Genomic DNA, 26410 nt, shown 5'->3' with positions numbered 1-26410 from the left:
ATTTGTGTCCATTTGCATTGGGATGAAAATGAGACCTCGTGAAATTTTTCACCAAAACCAAAAAAACACCACGTCAGAATGGCCAGTAATTGGACCTAGTGCCTGATTCAGGGCGGGGACTCCAACCTGAGTCTCATATTCCAGGTGAGTGCTCTGACCATCAGGCTACAGAGTCAATCTCTCTCTCTCTGTCTCCTTCCGGAACCTCAGAAACCATCGGATGAATGCTTGCTTTGATGAAGTAACATTCTGCAATGGAAAAATATTTTGTCCAAAAGTCCCAAACTAGTACTAGTGGTAACCTCACTCTCTAACCTACGGAACAAAACTGGTACATCCCTGTCCCTTGAACAGTGGTTTCTATCTCAGCAGTTCTGTGCAAGCTAATTTAACTGGCAAGTCTTCACGTTCGCTTAATTTTATGAAAGTATATGATCTGAGGTCATGAGGATTTCTATCTGATGCTAGGGACAAAGAGTGCATTCTGCGAAATAAGAAAGAAGGCCAGTGCTGTGGTAAGCCACTTTGAAAAAACAACATGCTGTGGTAGCTTTTACCATTCCCGATGTCCTCTCTCAGAGATTCTGATCTCTCATAAATCCAAGAAGAAGGAAGAAATGGGAAGGTGGCTATGTTGCAAGGTGTTGTGAAGGACAAGACTATAACAGGGTTCAAAAAAAACCTAGATAAATTCATGGAGGATAGGTCCATCAATGGCTATTAGCCAGGGTGGGCAGGGATGGTGTCGCTAGCCTCTCTTTGCCAGAAGTTAGTAATAGACGACAAGGTTCTGTTCATTCCCTCTGGGACACCTGGAATTGGCCACTGTCAGAAAACAGGATGCTGGGCTAGATGGACCTTTGGTCTGACCCAGTATGGCTGTTCTTATGTTCGCTCTTCTTAAATCCCAAGTCATTTAGCTGTAAAATTTTCCTCTAATAACAAACCTGAAATTTGTCTTTATTGCTGCTTCAGATCTGATTTTCCTGCATGTTGTTGACAATTGAGGACACGCATTCTAAATCTCCAGAAAGTCCCTAAAGTTTCCTCTTGCTTTTGATGGATTCTTTTCTTAATTAGTCATCTCACATTTCCAGCTGAATAAACAGAATCGTTGCACCATGTAATTCACTATTTTTTTAAAGCTCTGTATTATATACCATGACCACCCTAAATGTTAAGTTCATTTTCCATCTCCAGAGTATCCAGATTTCCATCCGAGACACTGAAGAAAGAGCTCCTGCAACCACCACCGTTGCCACCAATGTCTGCTGCGCAATCTGCCCAGAAGCCAGCCAAGATGGCACAAAAGAGACACAAGGGCGAGAGCAGCACCTGCAGCCAGCTGCCTGACACCAATAACCGAACTGCCAAGAGCAAGAGCAACCACAAGGATTCTTCATCCTCCAAGCACAGGAAAGTGGAGGGGAAGCATTCTGAACATTCTAAAAGCAGCAAAGTAGGTGTAAGTTGTTAATGGCGAAGCTTTTCATTCTAGCAGTGAGTGTTCTACAATTTCCTTCAGCATCATTATTCTCTTTTCCTTCATGTTTTTAAAGGACAAGGCATTTGAATGAGTGACACTATGGTTTTTAGACAGGTTTTTTTTTCTTGGTTCCTGCGAGTCTGTCTAGCAAAATCTTGCTCACCAAAAATCAATATGTTCTCCCCAATGCTAGAAAAGCAGAGACTAGGGTGAGGTTTCTGATTAGTAAGACATGATTGTTTATTACAAAGTACCCTACTTGTTTGTTGTTTGCAATGATTTGTATGTTGTTAAAACTCCAGATAACAAAATAAAGTAGCGTCTTTGCTTTTTCAGTATGTTTGCTAATTGTACTTGATAATTTACAAAATGCACTAATTTGTAATACTTTTAAGTTATTTATATGACTTGTTAAGATTTTGCTGTTCCAGAAAAAAATTCCTTGGAGGCAGGACATCTGCTGATCGAGGCTAAGCTATCCAGCAACTTCTGTTGTGCAGCAGGGGCCTGAGCCAAAGCCCAGTGAAGTCAATTGGAGTCTTTCCATTGGCTTCATTGGACTTTGTAACCAGCCCTAGGTGATCTGTGCTGTTAAAGGCAGTTTAACTTGATGCTTTCCATAAAGTTTCCCATCTGCCTTCACCCTGCTAGTAAGCAAATAATCAGGAGGATGTGCAAATGTGAAAGATGACGCATGGGTTATAGGATCACATTCTTAGTCCTGGCCTTGGTTTTGAGCAGGCACATTTGCAGGCACAATAGTTGCATATGCAAGTCAGCCTGTTTAAAAAACATTTTTTTTTGTTTGACTTGAGCTCCCTTTAAAAAGCAGGCCCCTGTTATTGAATAGGACCTGGGTTTGTGCTAATATGTATTATTTCTAAAATTGTTTCACAGTAGAGTTGATGAGCCTTGTGGCTAGTGCTGGATGTTTTCAGGTTATAAAACCCAGTTCTGTTGCCATTTTTGTTTTGATGGATATATGTAATCCGAACTTTGTTCATTTGTTGGTTTTTAGAGGATGTGGGCAATTGCACTAGCCAGCTTCAAATGTCTGTTTTATAACTGCTTTTCTGGAATTTCAGCAAGTAATTTAAATTCAGCAACTGTTGCCTCACACCCCAAGGTTAAGCTAGCAATGGGTCTGTGTGAATAACATGGAGTAGATCTTATTTGTACCGAGAAAACAGGGTTGTTATCAGTCTTAGTGCTCTCTTAGCTCACTATGCCATTGTCCTGCTAAATACATCTCTTGTTTCAGTAGCAAGGGAAACCTGTTACTTAATTTCTCCCCCTCAGGAAAAGTTCACATTGTGCTGAAGATTACAAGCAGTAATATAAGAAGGCAAGTTTCCTCCTCCTTTACAAAAAGAGAGAGAAAAGAGAATATATTCTGAGACTAAATAACAATTTTCTTTTTTAATTTGGAAACCCAAAGCTTTTAAAACTGCTTTTGATTACAAATTCCTTGACCAGTTCTTCTCTGCATGATGACTTCCCAGGGACCTTCAGGAGATGTCAAAAACCCGTTCCCGGTGCCGCCTTTGCCAAATGGTACCTCCAAGCCAAGGAGACCTCAAATCAAGTTTGAAAAGTAAAGTTTTTCTTTATACCCTCCTCCTCCTCCTTCACACTGATCATGTCATCTTCACTGTCCTTTCAGTGCTTTAACTTTGTGCAAAACATAAACTTCTTGCTCTCAATTTCAAGACTCTCTGCACAGTGATACCCCTGTGTGGATCTCGGTTCTCACTGCCTCCTTGAGTTGTACCCTTCTCCCAGTCACATCTCCTAGTCAGTTATTATAGTTCCCCTTTTCTTTAAGACTTACTTTCCTTGTATGCACATGATCTCCCTCTTTTCATTCAGATCTCTCCTTAAAACGTTCTTTTTCCATGTGGCGGGTGTGTGGTAACCCAGCAGAGACTTGCCCTGTTTATTTTAAAAAAATTTTTGTTTTTTTGCTCCCATTTTCTTACCGCTCTAGTGTGGAGGAAAGCCATTGTAGAAATGACACAGCATTTGGCAAGGAAATCACCCTTCTTGATAAGTGCCTTTGTGTGCATCAGTGAACATTTGTTTTTATTCGGCTGAATTATGAGACTTTGAAAATGGCACTTTACCCATGAGCAGCGAGATCGGTGCACTTTTTAGTTCAGGCAGAGAGTAGTCTGTGCAGAGCCCTGCTTATTTCTCTGTTAGTTTTATGAGTACACAGTGAGCTGTGCACACTTTGTACAACAAATACATTAGTCCAATGCATGGAGGTGCACTGAATAAGGCAGGTTCTGTAAGAGCCTCTGCCTCATTCACTGTGTATCTTGCATCCAAATGAGTTTAATGGACCCTGTTTGTCTGGCATACCTAGAATAGTGAATGGTACTACAAAGTGTTGCACATGTAAACCGAAGACTGTAGAAGAATATGTATGCTGTATTATATTTGAGAAGCAAGACAAGATAATGCAATTAAATTAGTGCATATGCACAGGAAGGCAGAGCTAAACTTGCCCTTGCAACAGAAACTAGAATTTTCTGACTTTAGAGTACCCGGGAGCGCAACCTGAACATTCTTCTAATGTAGCTTTCTTTTGATGGAATCCAGACCATCCTGTCTGTTAGATTTAGACTGTAAGCTCTTTAAGCAGGAACTTGACTTCTGAGCATTGCCAAACAGTCTGACAGTATTCAGTTGGTGGTGATTGTAATTGTTTAAGTCATCAGAGCAGCAGCCCATACAACAGTTACAGGGTCCTGGAGATGTAACGTTAAAATTGATACTTACTCTATCTTTTTGTTTTGTCTCTCTCTCCTCTCCCTCACTTCTAATTCAGACAACATCCGATGGAGTATCACATAGAGGAGGCCAAAAGACTGAAGCACAAAGCTGACACAATGGTACGTCTGGGCCTTGTGCTGGGAGTGTTAAAAGGTTTTCTAAATAAACCTGTGGCTTGCTTATGAAGGTGCACTTTTTGCATATGTCCTGGATCACGGAATAAAAGCTTTGTTCTTTCCTTCCCACCTAGCCTTCTGTATCTATTGGTCAAGGTACAACCTACTCCTCTTGGGACACATGCCAAGAAATCCTATCTCAGGGGGTTCAAAATAGATTAATCCTGTGTCATATCCAGTTGTCACATTCAGATCTAGTACACACAGGAATATGGACAAGATTTGTTCATATTTTTCCCAGTTAAATGAAGATCTCTAAATATTTTTTTAGGCTTGTATCCACTAAAGGCTGAGCTATGTCCAGTTTAGGTCTTTTGACTTGATCTAGAAAATGAGTCACACAAAACAGAATTCAAAGTTGATGTGACCATGTTCACCCCATACACATTATACAGGGTTAGCAGGTTTGTTTGCTTTGCAGAACTGTCACAAAGCCCTTGAAAGATGGAATAGATTGAAGTATTTTAAGACAGTCTTCTGTCGGAAAATATAATTACACTTCTTGTAAACAAGATTGAAAATGAGCTCTGTAACTATGATTATCTGGATTTCTCACAGGTGTGGTTTGCTTAATAACATGCATAATTAAACATACTTTTTGTTCATTGTTATGGTATAATCAGGTAATAAGAGCATTTGTTCTCTGTAATGTATCTGTAAAATCAAAACTCGGGGATTTATTTGTTTGTAACTTTTAGATGCTTTTGCTAAAATAGACAAACTGGTGGACTGTAGCTAGTTTTTCATCTCTGGAGATCCTTTATTAAAAAAACGCTACATAGACCACAAGTGCAAATGGCCTAGGTTCTATCCTAACTCTAATTTCTTCCTACTTGAAAAATAATGCTGAGATTTTATAAAGCTCCCTAGAGGATTTGGCACCATTTAAATTAAATGGAAACTGACCATCCAAATCCCCAGATGTTTTTTGCCCTATCTCTGGCTCTAGCTAATGCTTTTAAGGCCTGGGTATTTACTCTTGTTGACAATTATTGCAAAAGTCCCATTGAATTCAATGCTGCAAGATCAGACCCTTAGTCCCTTACTTTCTCCGCACCAATTTCAATTTGTGTGTATATTAATTATGCCATTTAATTATTTTATTCGAGCCAAAGAACTTTTGCACCTAAAAATTAAATAGTGGGGTGGAGATGGGGGGAATAAGAAATGGATTGAGAAGAAAACAGATTGGGTTGATTATCCAGCTATTAGTTGGTTACGCATGCAGTCTGACATAGCGTATCGCTTCCTGTTGCCTTTTCAGTTTTACTCTGTCCTCTTAAAAATTGCTGTTGTATGGTAAAATTATATATTATACGCAGTTCAACCCTTCTATCCTTTATATGTCATGTTTCCCTTCATATTGTGGAAAGTTGCTGAACATTCTAGCAAGTGCCATGCACTTCTGTAGATGTACTGTAAAACACATGAAAATAATTACACACTGTACCAGAGGGTGAAAAAAATATTTGACACAGACACGCAGTGTGTGTGTGTGTGTGTGTGTGTGTGTGTGTGTGTGTGTGTGTGTGTGTGTGTGTGTGTGTGTGTGTGTGTGTTGAAAGCACTGCTTGTGGTGTAAGATTCATTATTGCCAACATCAAGTGCTCAAAAATCACGAGGCTGGCACTTAAAAATAATGATTGACTTACATTTATTTTGTAAAATGTCATATTTTTTTTCTCTTTATTTCCTCCTAGTTTCCAAGCATTTAGGGTGTGTTCACTACACGTTTTCAAGCGTTTCTCTACAATCATGAGTCCTAGAAATTTACTTAAAAAAAACTGAAAGCTGAGATTCTCAATCTCTTGATTCCAACAGCTTAGGGGTGTTAAGACCATTCCAAATATCTTGAATCTCATGATGGAACAGCAAGAGTTGGTAGCACTAAGAGAGCAAGAAGGAGAGGGGAGTTGGAGATCTGACAGACATAGGTCTATGTGATAATTTAAGAATATTGATATGTAACCTAGTTAATGAGAGAGACTGTATAACTTATATTGGGGTAGTGAAATGTTTATTATATGCCTATAATGTTCAAATTCAGTGGGATCTATGCTGGAAGACAACACAATTGCTTCACAGGGCTGGTCTACACTGGGGGGCGGGATCAATCTAAGATATGCAACTTCACGTAGCTGAAGTCGAACTGTCTTAGATCGATTTACCTCTCGTCCTCACGGCGCAGGATCAAAGTCCGCGGCTTCCCTTGTCGAGTCTTCTACCGCCTTTCTCCGGAAGTCGACGGGAGCATGTTCGGGGATCAATATATCGCGTCTAGATGAGACACGATATATCAATCCCCGAGAAATCGATCGCTACCAGCCTATACGGCGGGTAGTTTAGACATACCCTCAGTTACCAACACCCAGGCACACCCTTGAGAGAATGGGGCATGCTGTTAGCTTCAGGGACCCTGTACCCTGTTTTCAACAAGTTGCAAGCCTTGTTTTGCCAAACCTGGGAGCCTGGAGATCAAAATTCTAAGCAGTTGAAAAGCCCTCCTCAGGGAAAGGAAGCTCCATTGTCAGAAGCTGTTGAGGGAGACAGGCTGACACACACAGATTCTGCAGAGCGGTTTGTCTGAAAGACATTCCCAGTTCCAGGGGATGGTAAGATTTAGGGAAAAGCTGGTATGTGTACAGACTGGTTTATTGTTATTTAAGGCAGTTTCCCTCTGAAATACTTGTTCTCTAATAAATAATACTTTGCATTGAGAAGGATGTCCAGTCTCTGGTTACCACTGCCATTGTCTCTGAGGGGAATAGAATCACAGGGTCTAGGCAGAAGTGAGACCTGCTGAGGTAGATCATAGAGAACTGCACCATAGAGTGGAAGAATCTCATGATTCTGCCTTCAGAGAGATGATGGTGTGACGTCCGAGACCTGGGTGAGATGCCCCCAAGAGACCCATTAGAATAGGAACTGACACAGGATGAGAGGAGGTAGGAGGAAACTGGGATAGTGATGCAATGCAGTTGTAAACCTATTTCAATTGTCCAGTATACTCCAGTTGCTTTGTGTTGCTCCAGAGTAGCAAAAGCAGTCAGATTTCTCCAGTGATTATGCCCATAACATTGAAGAAAATACTTCATAAAATAGCGTTTTCTTTGGGTTTCTTGTTAACAGAAATTGTAATTGTAATTCAGTTTTTTAATTGAAAAAGAAACCAAGGCAATTCCTAGGAGGGAAATAATCTGTTAAAATGAAGTTAAAGTTGTGAGTGCATGTCCGTAATTTCGGATAAAATACATTTCAGGGATGTTAGTTATCTCAAACCAAGTTGATCACAAGTGTAAATAGCTTCAAAAAGTGCCTTCGCAACAGAAGACAGGTATGACAACTCATGCAAATTACAAATACATTAATTCATGTGAAATTGGGTATCTAGTTTTAAACATTTGGCTGTTAGCATTCAGGCTTCTTGGATTATAAAGGATTAAACATCTTTGCAGATTAAGAAAATCCGCCAAACTACTTTACTGCAAAACTCCATAACATAAGTGCTTGCAATTAAAGATAAAGGCAGCATTTTCTTCCAATAGCAGGATACATTTCAAACCATATGAAAAACCTATTGTGTAGGTATTTTTCCAAATACATAATCTGAGAATAAAATGAGGCTATGTTGTTCCGAAAGATTATGTAATAGTGTTAATAGCAAGCAAAGTATATATTTATTACTTAAAATATGAATACATGTTTGACACATGTTCTCTTTAAATAGGCATACCAAATTCTAGTGGTGTTTAGAATTGTTCTTCTCTTTTCCCAGGGTTGTCTTGCTAAAAAGACATGGGAAAAGGAGTGTGATAGCTGTATTATTTTGTATGAATATTAGACGTGTTTCAGTTTAGCTGCTGGATATTGTTCTGGCTGACTGCACAAAGTTATGTCAAAGGAGGCGGGGGGAGGGGCGGATGGGGGACAAATAGGAACTGAAACAATGACAGAGATAAGGTATCTTGAGGAAGAATACCAACAGTCCTTAAAAGAACAATGCGTGAAACAAACTTTGGAAAATACCTACCTGCCTATCATTAGAAGGTGACATACCTATTTTTCCAAGGCCAGAGACTAATATCAAAAGAACACGAAGCATTAAAAAACCCTTGACCCATAAAGGAAGAGTGGGGGAGCAGGCCACAGTTTCTTAGGGGGAGAGACTGAGATAGGCAGTACATGCACCATGGCTGTGGAACTAAGGCAGAGGTTCTGCAGATGTGCCTGAGACAGCTGGCTCGCCTGAGCTTTGAGAGAGGTGGTGAGTTACAGGCAAGTCCCAGACTTGTGGGTTTAACCCTTTCTCCCTGCGTGCTGTTGTACCTTTGGGCACATGGACAGTATGCCTGTTTGGAAGGAACTGTTCTGAGTCACTTTAAACAGGTGCTGGTCACAGGCATATGGAGAAGTGTATCTGGCAGGGAGAGGTGAAGGTAGTGGTGCCATCAGTCACCAGAGGGGATGTAAGGGGGTGTAAGACACTGCTTTCCCTGTAACCCTGGTAGGATGGCGTGACTAGGGGCTGCTGTAGCTGGTGATCCAGTCTTAAGTGGGGTGAACTGCACGGTTCCACTGTGAAGAATGCAGGTTGAGGCTGTCATTTGGAAGGAGAGCCCATGGGAGAAACTAGGGAGAGAGAACACAGGGTGCAGCTCACCTCTGAGATGTCAGACATTTTTTCTGGAATCAGAGTTGGAACCCTTTGGGTAACGTTCTGAGGCCAGCCTCCTCTCTCCAAACTGCATATCTAAGCAAAGAGAAGGCACAGATATGGCAGAGAATGAACAAAGAACCATAATTTTTCTCATTGGCTAACCATGAGCACCTTCTTCTCGACAGACAGACAAGGTTGCAAAGGCATTTCAGTACTTGGAGGCTGCCCTTTCCTTCATCGAGTATGGAATTGCTGTGGAATCTGATGCACTGACACCAAAATCAGCATACACCATATTCACAGACACCATAGATCTCCTTAAGTAAGTGTAAAGCCATTTCAGTGTAAAGCCATTTCAGTGACACAGCATGGATTTTAAAAAAGTTTTTACCATTTATTATTTGTATTATATTAGTGATAGGAGCCCCTGTCACAGTCGAGGACCCCGTTGTGCTAGGCACAGCATGAACACTGCATAAAAAGACTGTCCAGAGAGCTTACAATCTATGTATACCTCTGAATTTCACTCATATCTCAGTTTTGATCTCTGATCCTGGGCAAGATAGTGGAGCAGTTGCTACTGGATTCACTTAATAGAGAATTAAAGGAGGGTAATATAATTAATGCTAATCAACATGGGTTTATGGAAATAGATTCTGTCAAACTAACTTGACTAGGTATTCCATGATACTTTGATTAAGAAACGAGAGAGAGAAAATTAACATGACTCCCATTAGATGGATTAAAAAGGCTGGATAACTGATAGGTCTCAAAATATAATTGTCAATGGGGATTCCTCATCAAATGGGTATGTTTCTAGTGGGGTCCTGCAGGGATCAGTTCTTCGGCCTACACTTTCCTGCCAATACATTTACAGGAGGTTCTTTTAGCCAAGTTCCCTTTTTTGTTTGCTGCTGTTTTGCAAGAGGGGATTTTCCAATTACAGTAAACTCTGCTTATGAAGGATGTAAATCACCTCCCAAGCGGAAGGAAGCATCAGTCATACAGAAATATATCGGCTATCACTTAATCCGTACGCAGTCAGTGTTTCGTGAATGTTTCCCAGACATGATCTCTAGGTTCCTTGTCTAGAACTGGTTGAAAAAGACCAATTTTTCATGGGAATTTTTTTATTTAATTTTTTTTTCTAATTTCTAAAAATTTCTTAATTCTAAAATTAAGGTTTGACCCAAAAAAAACAAACCTAAAATATATTGCTGAAAAGCTTTCAGTGTTTTTTCCTTGAAAATATGGCAAGTTTTGACCATATGAAAATTTCCCATTAAAATGTTTTGATCAAAAAGCCATTTTTTGTCAAAAATGTTCAGATGAAAAAATGTCACTGGACTATATCCTTCTGTCCTGCTCCCTAAACTGCCCTTGTGCACTTACTGTTCCCACTTTGGCATTCCTGTATATTGGACTCAGGATGCCCACTCTGACCCAAGCTCAGTAAGGTGGACAACTATGATAAAACCCAATCCACGTGCAGAACACCTGCTAAAGTTAAGGCGATTTCTATCTGTGGCACAATTAGAGGGTCAGTCCCTTAATTAGTGCTTTACACAAATAAATAAGTATTAGTATCCCTGTTTTACACGTAGGCACAGAGAGATAGTAAAGTGGCTTGTTCAGGATCACACAGTGAGTTATAAGCAGAGGTGGAAATAGAACTCAGGTCTCCTGATTCACTATTTGAGCCAGTGGATCGTGCTGGCTTTCCATAAATGGTGTGCGGTATTTGTCATTGGGAATCTAGCTCTGTTGACGAATGTCATTAATTTTTTTTTGTTTTGTTTTCTTACAGATTTATAATGACATTAAAATCCTTTTCAGATACCTCGGCATCTGCACATGAAAAAATCTTTGCTGTTTTGTGGTATGAGTCTATCTCCCTCACCTCCCCACCCCTAGTTGCAACATTTTATATTCTCTTTTTGAACCTGGTAGATTGAAAGGCCTTTCATTCTGAGGGGTGGAAGGTTGGTCTAAACTGATAGTTACGTTTATGCAGAAACTTTGTAGTAGAGTGAACTCTTAAATATCTCCTTTTAAAATGAACTGGCATATCAGTAGGGAGCCATGTATGTAAGGTTAAGATTCTAAATCTCACTTGATATGCTGATAATTTAAGCGTCCGTAAAGGCTTAAGCTGATTTGCCTTACAAAGGTTCTGAGCTGTGTAACTGAAGCCATGGTTGAACATACCCACGTCAGCTCTGGGCACAGGATATATTAGGCCCATAACACCTATTAGGAGTTGTGCATCTACTTCCCTGACTGTTCCTGTTTTTCTCTGACATGATCTTCTCTCAGTGGCTGTCTGTGGTATATGGGGAAGGAAGCACAAACTTTCTTCAATTTGCAGTAAAATGGATATATATGTCCTCAAGCTCTGCAAGAAGAATTGCAGCTGGAGTGGCGTTGAATGTTCTGACACTGATTCCTGGTTTTTGTTCACAGCATGCGCTGCCAATCCATTCTGCACATGGCAATGTTTCGTTACAAAAAAGACACTGCAGTAAAGTATTCCCGAACTCTCAATGAACACTTCAAGGTAGGGTTTGATTGCATTATTTAATAGGTTTCAAATTAGAAAGATGGAAGAAGCTGCAAGTGTTCAATATAGGTCAATGTGAAACCCAAATCTAACTAGACTTTCCTTTTTACTACAGAATTCTTCCAGAGTCACGCAAGCACCTTCTCCGTGTGTTGCAAGGTATTATTTAAAATGCATATTAAAATCTCTCTCGTAATGTGTTAACAGTATTATACCAATTATATTAGACCAGTAAAAAAAACCAGCAGGATCTTTTTAAAGGGGATAAGACAAAGATGCCACATTTATTATGATAACAATTTATGATTAATATAACAATTTATGACTAATAACTAATATCTTAATTCTTATACACACACATTATACCTAATACCTATACACACACACACACACACACGCTCACATTCACACACACACACATCCATCAGATGTTCTGCAGCTGCTGCATAGTTACCAGTCCTGAAGATAGCTTAAGTTCATAGCTTGATTTTGCAGCTTGGGTTCGTAGCTTGTGGCGGCTAACTGGCCAGGAAAGCCAGGCACAAGGACAAGCTGGATCTCCGTTGGGCAGGCACTGATGTCCTTCCATGTTGGCAGCAGAATGTTACCCAGAGTCTCTCATCTCACCCTTCTTTTTTTATAGGCTTTTAGTTTGGATTAAAAGGGCTTGTCTACATCAGAAAGTTGCAGCGCTGGTGAGGGAGTTACAGCGCTGCAACTTAGGAGGTGTACACATCTGCAGGGCACCACCAGCGCTGCAACTCCCTGTTTGCAGCGCTGGCCGTACTCCCGTTTTGTCTCGGGTGTAGAGGATCCAGCGCTGGTGATCCAGCGCTGGTAATCAAGTATAGACACTTACCAGCGCTTTTCTTGACCTCCGTGGAATAAGCAGGTATCCCAGCATACCTGAGGAAGCCTCTGGTAATCAAGCTGGTCTCCTTCCCCGGCTTGCTCTCGCGTTCCCCGAACCCCGAGCAAGCAGGTCTCCTTCCCTGCGGTTTGCAGGGTGGTTCGGGGAACGCGAGAGCAAACCGCGGCGAAGCTGGTCTCCTTCCCCGGTTTGCTCTCTCATTCCCCGAACCCCGAGCAAGCAGGTCTCCTTCCCTGAGGTTTGCTGGGTGGTTCCGGGAACGCGAGAGCAAACTGCGGCGAAGCTGGTCTCCTTTCCCGGTTTGCTCTCTCGTTCCCCGAACCCCGAGCAAGCAGGTCTCCTTCCCTGCGGTTTGCAGGGTGGTTCGGGAAACGCGAGAGCAAACCGCAGCGAAGCTGGTCTCCTTTCCCGGTTTGCTCTCTCGTTCCCCGAACCCCCGAGCAAGCAGGTCTCCTTCCCTGCGGTTTGCAGGGGGGTTCGGGGAACGCGAGAGCAAACCGCGGCGAAGCTGGTCTCCTTTCCCGGTTTGCTCTCGCGTTCCCCGAACCCCCCTTGAAGCCGCCCAACAGCGCTGCAGTGTGGCCACATCTAACACCACTTGCAGCGCTGGTTGCTGTAAGTGTGGCCACTCTGCAGCGCTGGCCCTATACAGCTGTACTAATACAGCTGTAACAACCAGCGCTGCAAAATTTTAGATGTAGACATGGCCAAAGTCTATAGGTCTTGCTGTGTCACGCTGCCTCTGGGTTTAGATTGATTACCCATCAATTGCAGGCGTGACTTTCAGCCTTGGACCTGGCTTTGATCTTCCTTCTGTTGTTCTGTTGTCCTTTTCTTTTTAGGGTGGATGCTTCTTACTTTGTTTAGGGCTGTTGTCTAGGTCTTCAGCCGTTGGTATTTGAACTTTATCTCATCAGGACAAGCTGGGGCTGGAGGTTGATTCCATCATTCATACATACCTCATTCACACATCTAAACTAAACTAATAAGATTACAGCAGGGTTTGCAAAAATGAAGGTTGGAGGAAGCTTTTACAAAATGGAGTGAGTGTTTTAAAATGGGGTTTGAATTACAATATGGAACAGAAGTTACAGTGTAGGCAAGTGTAGTGAATGGTGAACAGAAGTTACATTAATAAAGTGAACAATTTAAAACAATTTCATTTATCAGTTCTACAACAGAGGCAGTTTGCCTACACATTTGAATTGCAGACTTTTTTTGCAAGGAGTTTCATAGAATCATAGAATATCAGGGTTGGAAGGGACCTCAGGAGGTCATCTAATCCAGCCCCCTGCTCAAAGCAGGACCAATCCCCAGACAGATTTTTGCTCCAGATCCCTAAATGGCCCCTTCAAAGATTGAACTCAAAACCCTGGGTTTAGCAGGCCAATGCTCAAACCACTGAGCTATCCCTCCCTCTGGTTGAGTGCATTGAATCACTCCCTGTTTTGTGGGCTGGAATAACATTCTTAAAATATATATCTGCTTCTTATTTCTTTCCCTCACTTCAATTTACAGAGGTTTGTTTGATTTGTTTCATTTCATTTTATTTTATTGTATTTTATTTTACAGACAATATAAACCCACTCTGTGTCATACATGTTATTGTCCTATCAAAGAATAAGGGAAAGAGAGAATGCATTAGAAACTGTTGTTTGTAGAGGTCCCATTTTTTTAATCTTTGTCCTGGGTTAATAAAACCAGAGGACAGATGTTGGATTTTCCTCCTTTAGGGATTTGTAAATTTATCCACCTCTCCTGTCATCCCTCCTGTCTGTGCATACAGATGCTGTACTACTCACAGTAGTACGTGTTGAATTTTAGATTAGCTTTTAGCTGGTGTTTTGACACTTTCTTGTGAGTTGATTCCCCTGACAGAAACTTTTAAAAAAATTTCTTGCTGATAATTGATGCTTTTTGCTACCTTTGTGTGTCTGCATCGGAGTTACTGTGGATGTGGCAGCGAAAGAAACATAAAAGCTGTCTTCTACAAATTGATGCTGGACCTGATTTTCAACAGGCTAGCATGCAGTTAAAGCAATTTCATGTGCAAATAGGGGATATGTGCCCGCACATGGCCAAGTGTGCATCCTATTGGCAACTTGTAAACAAATCAGTCTTTTGTGCATACTCAGTTGTGGCAATTGAGTGTCTTAAGTGCAAGCTAGGCATGCAATTCTATTCATACCTCTTTGAAAATATTTTGAAAGAATGCTTATGTATTATAATATTGGTTCTGAAAGCACCGTCACTCCTACCATGGCCTATCACAGTGAGGTTAATTAAACTAAAAGTCTCCCAAGGGAAGAGGTGGAAGTTCCATCATATGGATAATTTAAACTGGACTAGGTGAAGCAATGGAGAATGTATCTTGCACAGTCTCTGGAGGATGGACTAGCTGACCAAATAGATCTGTTCTATCTCAAGCTTCTATAAGCACAATTGCAGATCTGCAAAGTGATTTGGATTGAGACACTAATTTTGAATATCCATCAAAAAACCTAAACTCTTTAATGTAGAGATCATGACTTCATGGAATGGGATTCATTAGCTAAAACACTTAAATAACCAGGCCAAGATTTTCAGAAGTGAATACAGATTAAGTACCCAACTTGGGACTCTGAGTGGGTGCTCAGCATGTTTTGAAAATCAGGTGTCTTAAATTGAGTGCCCAAAATCCCAAGTCACTTTTGAAAATCTTGGCCTCACTTTTTAACTACAGTAATGCAGTTGGTGCTATCTATCTATCTTGCCTGCCTTGGTGATGAATGCATCTTAGTCCTCAGCCTTGTATGTCACAGTGCTCTTGCTGAGCATGGGTATTTGACACCAGAACTCTGTCTGATGGTGGGTAGCTCATAAAAATAGAAGTCTGGGTGTTTTGTGGCAAGTCATTAACCTGTTGCCTCATGGCTTCATGATGTCTTCTTCTTCCTCAGAAGCACAGGCACACCTTCTCCTCTTTCCCCGATGCCCTCTCCTGCCAGCTCTGTGAGTTCCCAGCCAGGATCAAACGCTAGCAACTGTGGCAGTGGAGGCATTGGTTCTTCAATCAACACCCTACATAATATCCCAAGCATAACCTTTTCCTATGTCAACATCACTTCCTATATCCTCTATGCCTATGATATTTGGGAGCAAGCTGATGCATTGGCCAGGAAGAATAAGGGTAAGATTTATTGCCCAAGGCTTCTCCTTCTAGTATTGTGCTTATTTGCAGAGCCCTTTTTTTTTTTTTTTTAATTCCGAACACCTCAGCAAACTCTGCCTTAAAGAGGCACTTCTTAATCCAAACATAATCCATATTAAAATAAACTAAGGTGTTTATGGTATGTGAGCAGGTTATTGGTATAATCTGTTTGCTTCTGCTATGTGATGTTTGTTCTAATTAAAAGGTTGTCTGAGAAAGATTGATTAGTTTAAAATACAGTGAAAAGGGAATTTAAAGTGGTAAAAATCAAGCTCACCATTTAAAGGTGACCTGCAAAACCTTTTCAGATTCACTCATTTTTTCAGCTTATGGGTTTGTGGTCCATGAAGAACCACTTCTGCTTGCTTGCTTGCTTGCTTGCTTGCTCTTTCTTGCTTGCTTTCTTGCTTGCTTTCTTGCTTTCTTGCTTGCTTTCTTGCTTTCTTGCTTGCTTTCTTTCTGTCAAAGCTCCTGTTTTCATTAGTTTTTACATTAAAAACAGTGGCTCTGACCTCTCCTCATAGAAGAACCTGCATAAAGGGTGCTTGCGCATTGGCCCCTACTAACATCATTCCTGTTTCTATGCCAAGCACTTGCAAAGAGGGTTCCCCAATCTCTGTCACACTCTTTACTAAGACATTATCATGGTTAAATCTGTGACATGGCTGTCTCTCAGCACAGATAGCGAGAGGAAGAAAAGCTCAGATTATGTTCAGTCATTAACATGGGGCTTGTGAGGTAATTTTTTCACAGAAACGCAAGCTATTGAAGACAAAGGGATGTGTTCAAATGGCAAACCTGAAGAAGGAATAAAAGTAGAAAGTTCCGTGTGTCTTGTTAGAATACTAGGAGGACTTAACATGTTAAGTTAAAATGCTCAATTGGGCAGCATGGGAGTGTTAGAAAAAGCTTCACGGCATTAGGATTTTTCTATCTAATGGACTACATCTTCACAAGACCTACGCTGTAAAAATCAGTGTATTTCTATTGGTGATAAGCCAGGACGTGAGGTAGGCACTGTATATAACCCCAGGTAGATAATTATGAGAGAAGAGCCATGGACAGAGTAAGGTCAAACTGAAAACTCCCTTCATGATTGTCTCTTAACATAAGGGGAATAAAGATTACCAATAATTCTATGGAGTAAATATTTCCAAGGGAATTGATGTCTGTAAAGGAAGACAATAAATATTCATGTTGTCTGTTCAGGATATAATGGTGCCATGGAGTGTGTCAGGACTGAGCCATTAAGATCTGCCATGTAAAAAATTGATGCCAAAGGAGGAGGCTTCTCAGATATTAAACGTAGGGGAATGAGAGTGCAGAGTGGGGAGAAAATAAAATGAATGGACCACGTGTTGGCCCCAGCTCCCCTCCTTTTACACCACTGTGGTGGCATGAAAGGAACAGAAAGCACAGGTGAGTCCCCTAGTGCTGGGAAATCCCCAGTGGATGTAGAACAGGCGTAATTGGCTCCTGTGCTGTCTTCAGTGTGCTCCGATGGTCCCTAGTTAGTAGGTGGGTTGTGTAACGGGCCATGTGCCATCAGTGTCATTTAGAACAGCCAAGGTATGCCTGGGCCAGCTTAGAAACATCCCCCAGATTAGGATGTTGTAACTGGCTCTTCTGGCCTCCCCTCCTCCTTTCGGGCATGGCAGAAGATATGCCCTTCTGTGTGTTTTCTTATCCACAAACTTATGTTTGTCAGTTTCAGGTTATTTTAATTCAGAACTTGCTTTGGTCACAGATTTATAGTCATGTTCTGATTGGCCAGCTGGACTTCTTTGGAACTGTCCAATCTCTGCTTAAACTTCCCATAAAACCCCTCTGCCACCTCATGACGATCCATGCACCCATTTTGTAAATTAGATGTGGGGAACAGGGGAATAGAAATAGCAGACACATGGGTGTGAAAAATCCTTTGTCCGCTACTTTTTAAAAGGTTTCAGAGTAGCAGCCATGTTAGTCTGTATCCGCAAAAAGAACAGGAGTACTTGTGGCACCTTAGAGACTAACAAATTTATTTGAGCATAAGCTTTCGTGGGCTACAGCCCACTTCTTCGGATGCATGGAATGGAACATATATTGAGGAGATATATATACACATTCAGAGACCATGAAAAGGTGGGAGTTGCCCTACCAACTCTAAGAGGCCAATTAAGTAAGGGGGAAAAAAAAAACTTTTTTGAAGTGATAATCAAGATAGGCCAGTCCCCGGACAAGGTGCTGGTGAAAGCCCTGGGCGTGGAACGCAACGGGACGCACAAGGGCTGGGTGTGGTCGCTGGCTTCAAGAGACAACAAGGTGTGCTCGGGCTCCTGGGACAGCACAGTGAAGCTGTGGGACAGAGACCAACAGGCAGCAGTTTGGGGAGATCAGTGGGAAAGCTCCCATGCTGTGTCTCTCCTACCTGCCCGACATCCTGGTCATGGGGACCTACGACAAGAAGGTGACAGTGTACGACCCGCGAGGCACCCAGACCCTGTTGAAGAGCCACAAGTTCCATTCCAGCGCTGTCCTGTCCCTCGTGGCCAACAAGCGCTTCATCATCTCAGGCAGCGAGGACCGCGCTGGTCGTCTTCGACCAAAGGGCCAGCAGCGTCCTCCAGAGGCTGCAGCTGGAATCCTACCTGCTCTCCATGCCCTACCAGGGGACGCAGCTGTGGGCCGGGGACAAACAGGGACTGCTCTATGTCTTCAAAAACCGAGGAGGCCACTTCCAGCACATCCGGTACTTTGACGTGGGTCACTAGTCCCAGATCACAGGGGTCTGGCACTCCCTGGGCACTCTGTACACGACCTCCACTGACAAGACCCTGCAGATACACGTTCTGATGGACCTGCCTTGCACGATCTGTTCACAGATGCACAACAACGTGCTGAATGGGATCAGCGCCGAAGGCAACATTGTAGTAGCTGCCTCCGGGGGCCTGTCCTTGGAAATCTGGGGGCTCGATGCCTGATGGGGGCTTGGATCCGCAGAGCCACGTCTTGCAGCTGCAGCCCCAGAGGTGGGTGCTGCACCTGGCGCCGGTGTTCGAAAGTTTGTTGTTTTTTTTTCCTTACTTGGTTGGCCTCTTAGAGTTGGTAGGGCAAATCCCACCTTTTCATGATCTCTGTATGTGTATATATATCTCCTCAATATATGTTCCATTCCATGCATCCGAAGAAGTGGGCTGTAGCCCACGAAAGCTCATGCTCAGATAAATTTGTTAGTCTCTAAGGTGCCACAAGTACTCCTGTTCTTTTTACTTTTTAAAAGTTCTGTACATGTTAAAGTAAATACTGTAAACTTCAGAATTTAGCTTCTGAAGTAAAAAGTGATAGTTGAAAATGGCTGAAGGGCTTCAAAACACAATTGACAGTACAGCGAGGTTCATGAAAATGGTGAGAGGAGGCAAAGGGGTATAGTAAGAGAGGGGTCAAAGAGCTCCATGAAACTTTTAAAGAAAAGTCAAGTTAAAGACAAGGGTATTTGAAATATTAGTGAAAAAGGAATCTTGAATCCTATTTCTTTCTTTTACCATATTCTCCTGCTACTAACTATTTTTAAAGGGGAAGGAAAGACTGCATTAAAAATGTTAGGTGGTTTTAAATTTAAAATAAATTATACATCGATATTCTAATTCCATCAGCACAGAGCAGGCTGTGCTTTGGTAATTCATTAAGATGTGCATCAGGTTTCTGAAGGTACTCAGAGTACACCATGATACGTCTATACAAGTACATAAGTACATCACCTGAGTATTTAAGCACCTCTCAAGAGTTTAAATATAGAAATTACAATCTTTTCCTTCCTTCCCTGTATGTAGGAGGAAAAGCTTGATTAGTTTGAGGGTTTAGAGATGCCTATAGGCCAATAGCATTGCCTCTACTGAAGGTTGCCTATCACTTCCGTGTGTTCAGTTGTTATAACTTTGCCAGACTCGAACTGTTAAGTCTTTTTCATGCCGGGTGTCTGCCTCAGGCTAATTTTTTTCATGAAGTTTCAGATACAGTGGTTCAGCCATTTCTCAGAATTGAGCTTTTTCATGTTAAAAATAATTCTTACCACCATTTTGTTGAGATTTGGCACCTTCATGCTTTGGAGCAAAGGCTTGGAATTTGGCCTGGAGGTCGGTTGCCATGATGTCAGGGATGGGTGTCATTATGAAAATTCACCTGAATTTGGCTGATTTACAAGCCTCTTGGGGAAAAAAATCCGTTTGCATGTGCTCAGCAGAGACTTGTCAGAGTTTGGCAGCTAAATTCTCTGAAGATTCCATGTGCACTCAGCATGCTCCAACCCCTCACAACTCCTACCTGCTGACCAGACTGTGTGTGTGCCATCCACACAGAGTGACTGAGCCGAGCACTCATCGTTGCAGTTTAAATCAGTTGAAGCAGTGCTTTGAACTTAAGGTGTATAAAAATGCTAAGTGCTCTGAAAACCCGAGCCCTAGACATATCAAGTTGGACCCAAAATTAGAGGACACTTTTTGCAATTTTAGCCTTAGTCTCTGTGCCTCTGTTCTCCATGTGTAAAATGGGTATAATACCACCTCACTTCAGAGGGTATGGAAAGATACATTGATTATATTTATAAAGCACTTCAATAGTAAGCCAGAAACCACCATAGAAATGCTATGAAGAAATTATTTTTTTATTCAGCGCAGAGTTTGGATAGTATCTGGTAAATGGGGCCTGAGGCCACAAATTGAACATAGAGGGTACAAAGAAATACTGAATAACTTCCCATTCACTGACTAAGGCAGGAGTCCTATGCAAAATATAGCATGTGATTATGTAACTTAAAGACAGTATCATAATGCATAGGTACAAGGGAGCTGACTTAAGTTGCACAAGCAACTGAAAATTGGCATTTCCTACCTTGTAAGTGCTTGATTTTGCAACTTCAATTTTCTTTTACCATAGCTTGCGTTGTTTTATGTAATGTATAGTGTCTGTGCGGTGTGCGGGGGTGTGTGTGTGTGTGCATGTAAATTGGGTGTCTTCTATGGCTGTGTTAAGCATCTTAACACACCACTAATACTTATTAATGTAACTTCTTGTGCGTTAATGGGATGTTTAATCATATTACTTACTACTTATAAAATATTTTCTGTTGTTTCTCTTGTTACATCTCTTTTCCCTTCAGATGTGTCTCCTGTGTAAAAACTGACTAACCACTTTTTTCTTTTTCCTTCCCGTCTCTCTAGAATTCTTTGCCGAACTCAGCACAGCAGTGTGCCCTCTGGCACTGAACAGTCGTATGACTGAACTGGTACACTACACTAGGCAAGGTTTACAGTGGCTGAGACTGGAAACAAATACACCTTAACTGGTGCTCAGGGTGGTCAATGCCTTGAACTTTTTTGCACTTTGGAAGCCTCAGAAACAGTCTGTCTGGCTGAATTGTTGGATAAAAGCGCCTGGAAGGGAAAACAAAGCAAGATGGAAGGGATCTAACTACACTGGAGAACTTTTGAACTGTGTTTCTAGGGTGGCACTTGGCCACCTTGAAGAGATGAAGGGAGGCCTCAGAGTTGATGATGCCTGTCTTTAAAAGGACAAAGTGCAATGTACTGTCTGAAAGGTTCAATGTGTTGGTGGTCTGTAAACATTTCTATAAATGAATAACCAGCAAGACAAAAATCACACGTGAAGAAGTGCCGACAAGAAGGAAGTCCACCTCCAAAAGTTATTATGCAACATCTCAAAAGCCACAGCAGTCACATGTCTATCAGAAAGTTCAGAGAAGTGTTTTTGCAAACCACAGCTGCAATCAATGATGTATGTTGTTCTTCCTCGGAGTTGGGAGGTCAGGGGGAGGACAAGACCTGAACGGAACCAAACAGCATTATGTTAAACTAGAAGCAGAAAAGCAATCTGCCTTGCCCACTTCCTAACCATACCCTACTGCATTTATAAATCAGCTGTTGTACTGATACTCTTGAAACTGATTGCAACCACTGCCTTCAGCACTGCAAGTTCACTTAGTAGATCACCATTGCTTTGATTTTTTTCTCCTTCACACACACACACACACACACACACACACACACACACACACACACACACACACACACACACACACACACACACACACACAAAATGCAAACCATTAACTCTCAAACTGTTTCAGTTGTGGTACTTAGTTTGGGCCTCGTACGTCAAACACAGTTGGGGTTGGGAAGTTAAGGAGCACGTAAGGATTGTGCTGTTTTCCTCTGAAAGGAAGGCAGGGAGTTGTCACTATGCATCCTCTCAGATTGTTGCTGATTAGGTATGAAGGGGAGGGAAGGTAAGGGACAGTCAGAATGGTTCATTGTGGTTGTGCAAACATTATGCTGAGTTGCAGATCTTTAAATCAGGAGGAATTGCTTCTGCATAAGGTGGTACCTGCTTTCACTATACCTGGAAATAAAGGGTCAGTTTTTTGCCCTTGGATATTCACACAATCACATTGATTTTTTCAGTGGATATCTGAGAGCAGGCTTGGCACTGAAATCTTGTAACCCTCATATGGGAGATACTCCCATTTCATAGCAAAGCTATAAGTTTTGCCCAGAAACTCAAAATCTATCTTCAGAGGAACACAAATGAGAATATTCAGCTATTCTTGTTAGATTTGCAAGCAGCTCTTCTTTACCATAAGTTGTGTTTTTAAAGATATGATTATGCAGATGACAGTAACACTGAAGAATACATTCACAATATTTTTATATCCAGTTAGATGGCAAAGAATTCCTATTGTGTAAAGCTTTCTGCCATCCTCATATCTAATAGTGTGCCTTAGCTCTCCAGTCCTCTCAACCAGCACTCGACTTATGCTAGATTGCTGGGAATGCTGATGCCCAAATGAATTGTGCATATCAATTTTACAGAAAGGAAAACCTTTGCAATGAATTGGCCCCTTTTCCCCATTGTAAAAGGAAGCATTTGCACATACCGTGTATCCATATAGAAACAGATCTATACATGTGCTGTAATGAAGCAATACTCCTTCTCCGAGGTGCCTGCTGAGGGTTTTAGGTTTCAATAAAATATAAGCAAGAGGTCTGAATTTCCAAAAGCTGTTCCTTTTAAAGCCGTGTCCCTGACCCATGTAAGACTGGGACAGTCCCTTGCAACATGAGGCCCAAGAAAGCTCCCATGTAGATAGCGGAAGGGAAGCATGCGTCTTTGGAGAGCCTTCTGAGAAAACGAGTCCCCACCTCTTGCATTAACAGAGAAATAAGCACAAGAACATTCCATTCTCTCTTTTCCTCTGGCTGCACGGAACCTTCAGAACCCTCCTCATGTCTTACCACTTTGTTAAAGCCGTAGTTCATTTCAGGGATAAGCCATCGTAACCATTGGAAGCAAGTTCCATGTTTCTCTCCCAGTTTATATATAATAATATATATACACATGCATATTCCTTTTGGAAGGAACAACTGATTCAAATAAACACACGCAGTCCAGAGGTTTATTAATGTTAATTTTGTTCTCAGGAAGCATGGGAAGGGCATAGAAAAGTAAGGCCCTTCTGCACACTTCGGAGCCTGCGATCTGATACAAGTATAACTAACAAGCTGGAGTTCCAGACTGATTGATTGAAATCCTCTTCTTATTTTTGTCTTGCAGTGCAGCTTGCCTTAATGTCACATGTGAGGAGGAGGGGAAAGAAAGGGTTATTACCACCACCTGACTTAGGAATCAGTATGGGACTCTGCAGGAGCCAGAGGAGACTCTTAGGGATAGATTTAAGGATAAATGAAGACCCAGATTCAGTGCGACTCCCATACATACATCTCTCCTGCAGCCCCCTCTCCACCCTTCAGATAGCCACTTCCATCCCAACACAGACAGACTCTCCCTCCTGAACAAGATGGCCTAGCCCAACTGGAAGCAGGACTTCGGTTGTGAATTGTGCTGAGGCCTGCTATTTTGCTTCTGACTTACTGCTCCACCTGAATGCCCTCTGATCATCGACCCCAGATTCCAAGGGACCTGCCTAAGCCCACCTGTGAACACTTTATTAATTGGATAGTGCTATTCCTACAAGAAAGCTAGCTAAAGGGGTGGAAGGGCAAAGGCCTTGTCAAGAGGAGATCCACTTAATGCAGAGGTGCTGCTGCCTTACAGGATTATTTACGAACTATTTAAAACGAATGTCGAACCAAGCCCTCTTGTGATATATGGGGCCCAACCCTGCTCCCAATGAATCTGGCAGCAAACCTCCCATTTACTTCAGTGGGAGCAAGATTATGCCCATAGTCAGTACAGGCCCCATAAGTGGAGAGTAATCAGTAGGAGCAAACTACAAATCAGAAAGCTATATTCTATTATTTCCCTTTGTAGGGACTCCATAATATTAGTAATTGGGAAGAAATGCTACCCATCTTCAGCCTAGAGCCAGGTTCGAGGCCCATTTAAGTAAAGGGAAAGATAGACATTGACTTCAGTGGGCCCTGGGCCAGGCCCTTAGGGAGGAGCAAGAAAAAAATGAAATAGTATTTGCCATTGCAAAAAAAGAAAAGGTGGAGATAAGAGCGAGTCCTGTGAGGCGTGAAGGGGGCAGCAGTCGCAAGGCAGCAGCCTTCCCATGCAATATTTATTTAGAAGTAATTAATGTATTTAAATTGTCAAATATTCTATATCTAAGCTGCCATTATTTAATAGTTCAAAAGCCCCATTCACACTGGAGACATGGAGCTCTTCTGTAACGGAGTCAGAGTTTGACTGCAATATTGTTTAAAAAGGCAAAGTCCTTTTTTGCTTTTGTTTGTTCTTGTCCCCATCCCTCCCCCAGCCCCTCCTTTGTTCCAGGTATAAATCTGTACATAAAAATTTATTTTGGGGTGTGTCTCCATCATGTAAATAACCTTTTCTGCCCTGTGTGTGATGGAATTTCCAAACTGACTGATTGATTCATGTGGGGAAATAAAATAAATATTAAATGAAGTAACCTGTTCATTGAGTTGCTGTGAGAGTCCTCAAGTTCTCAGCCTGTCATAGAGGCAGTCGCTCACTGCCCTTCCCACTCTGCATGGCAGTGTTTTTGTTTCTAAATTATTTTTATTTAAGCCTAACTTGCTGTACTAGAAGATGCTGTTTGAAGTTCTCCTGTATTTAACACTGAACGCCCTTACCTGTTGGATAACGAACGGGTGGCTGAAATCTGAAGGTTCTGTGAGACGGGAGCGTTACAACATGGAGACATCAGGCCTGCATTCTAATGTGGGATATTTCATGAGATCTCTGAGCAATCTGATCTTTAATGTCCAATACTGATTGGTTTGTGAATGGCTGTTGAGAGACAAAGGTATGGGCCTTTTTAAAAATAGTCTAACAAATCAGTTGAGAGCAATAATGGAAGACCAGATTTGTGGTTGTGGTGTGCTGTGCACATGCCATGAACATGTTTCAGGGCATGATATGGAAGAAAGCAGTGTTCACTCAGTGAGTAAACAACACTCTAATCCTCACCCACACTGTAATGTAGTAATATATTTATAAAACACTGTGGAGAGGAGAGTTCTGACCACCTCAGATTTGGTCTGCTAATGCCCAAAGTTGTGATTGTCATCACTCAGTCTGAGTGCTTCCTCCATTTTCAACTTCTGTTCTCTCCAGAATCAATGAGAAAGGGAGTTTTTCTCTTGAGTGGCCTTATGCTCGTTTGTGTTGGGTTTTCTTTTCCTCTCTGTGTTGTGTTGAGAATGTAATTGTTCCTTGGAAGGATGATTTTTGCATATCTGCAGGCACTACTGTGATATAATTCAGGTCATTTTTGCAACATGCATTACACCTAAGAGAATATTTCCTAATGGTGGGCCCCTTTTCTATGGAGTTTGTAATATGTAGTGGCTGCTGAACTCTGTTTAATATTCATGAGATCTGTTGCTGTTACAAATATAGAAATATAAAGGATTTTTTAAGCAAATGCATTTTTTCAATGCACATTTAAAATCCCAAAGACAAGACTTTTATTGAAGTAGGAAAACAAAAAAGGCCCATAAAGCTAAAATTTAAAATATGAAACTCATGCCCAGGTTAGCAGCTTACACTACTTTCATTGCAACCCAGGCACAATGAGCCTGATTCTGCTGTCATTCACGTTAGTAATTGGGAGTGAATTCATTGAAGCTAATGTTTCAAGCGGTATGGAATTAAACTTGGGCCCAGAGATTGATTTAGATTTCTGTAGTCTTAAGAAAAGACCCTGTGAAAAATTGCTTTTGGTTTTGGCACTCCTACGATGTATGGTGTAGGTTTGGTTTGGTTTTGGTGAGGTGGTAGGGTGCTATGTTCTTATCTCTCCTTCCTTGAGACACTTAAACTGAATGAAATGGATGATTTATAACCTGATTGTCCAAAAAAAGCCCCACCTCAACTCCCTGTTTCACAATGAGAATTGTTTTACAAAGTATTGATCAAACCCCACTGGGGAAAAGGAAAAAGTGGCGATGGAGGGGTGAAGGAAAGGAAATGTATAAGAAGATTAAGAAGGACGCAGATCAACTTTGAAATCACCTATAGCAAATGAAGTAGGAAACAGCCATTTTGAGACTTTAAGTAAAATGCAAGAGAAAGCACTTGTACATTTTTGTTATAAGGATCCCCCCCTCCCCACCAAGAATATTGCATATGAAGGTGGGGAAAATTTGATTCTTTGCACAACAATTTTTGCTCTTCACTATAACTCCCTGTAGTCTTTTATACTCC

At 41.6% G+C, this 26410-nt stretch overlaps 1 protein-coding gene across 7 annotated transcripts in view; it reads left to right on the top strand.

The window, feature by feature from the left end:
* AFF1 (AF4/FMR2 family member 1) overlaps positions 1 to 24650 on the top strand; it is a 187860-nt gene extending 163210 nt beyond the window's left edge. For 3 of the 7 annotated variants that reach the window (XM_030564932.1, XM_030564936.1, XM_030564937.1), the window contains 9 exons: positions 1201 to 1465; positions 2989 to 3080; positions 4320 to 4383; positions 9283 to 9419; positions 10905 to 10976; positions 11561 to 11654; positions 11773 to 11816; positions 15468 to 15697; positions 20917 to 24650. In XM_030564932.1, the coding sequence (XP_030420792.1) occupies positions 1201 to 1465; positions 2989 to 3080; positions 4320 to 4383; positions 9283 to 9419; positions 10905 to 10976; positions 11561 to 11654; positions 11773 to 11816; positions 15468 to 15697; positions 20917 to 21038 (1120 nt within the window). In that variant the 3' untranslated portion in view covers positions 21039 to 24650. The remainder of the gene's footprint in view (positions 1 to 1200; positions 1466 to 2988; positions 3081 to 4319; positions 4384 to 9282; positions 9420 to 10904; positions 10977 to 11560; positions 11655 to 11772; positions 11817 to 15467; positions 15698 to 20916) is intronic. The other 4 variants (XR_004000700.1, XM_030564935.1, XM_030564934.1 and 1 more) reach the window with 4 other exon arrangements.
* The last annotated feature ends 1760 nt before the right edge of the window (positions 24651 to 26410 follow it).

The sequence above is a fragment of the Gopherus evgoodei genome, chromosome 5 (genome assembly GCF_007399415.2).
Source record: "Gopherus evgoodei ecotype Sinaloan lineage chromosome 5, rGopEvg1_v1.p, whole genome shotgun sequence".
NCBI classification, from domain to species: domain Eukaryota; kingdom Metazoa; phylum Chordata; order Testudines; family Testudinidae; genus Gopherus; species Gopherus evgoodei.
Note: the sequence above shows the minus strand (reverse complement) of the source record. Positions and strands in the feature narration are given on the sequence as shown.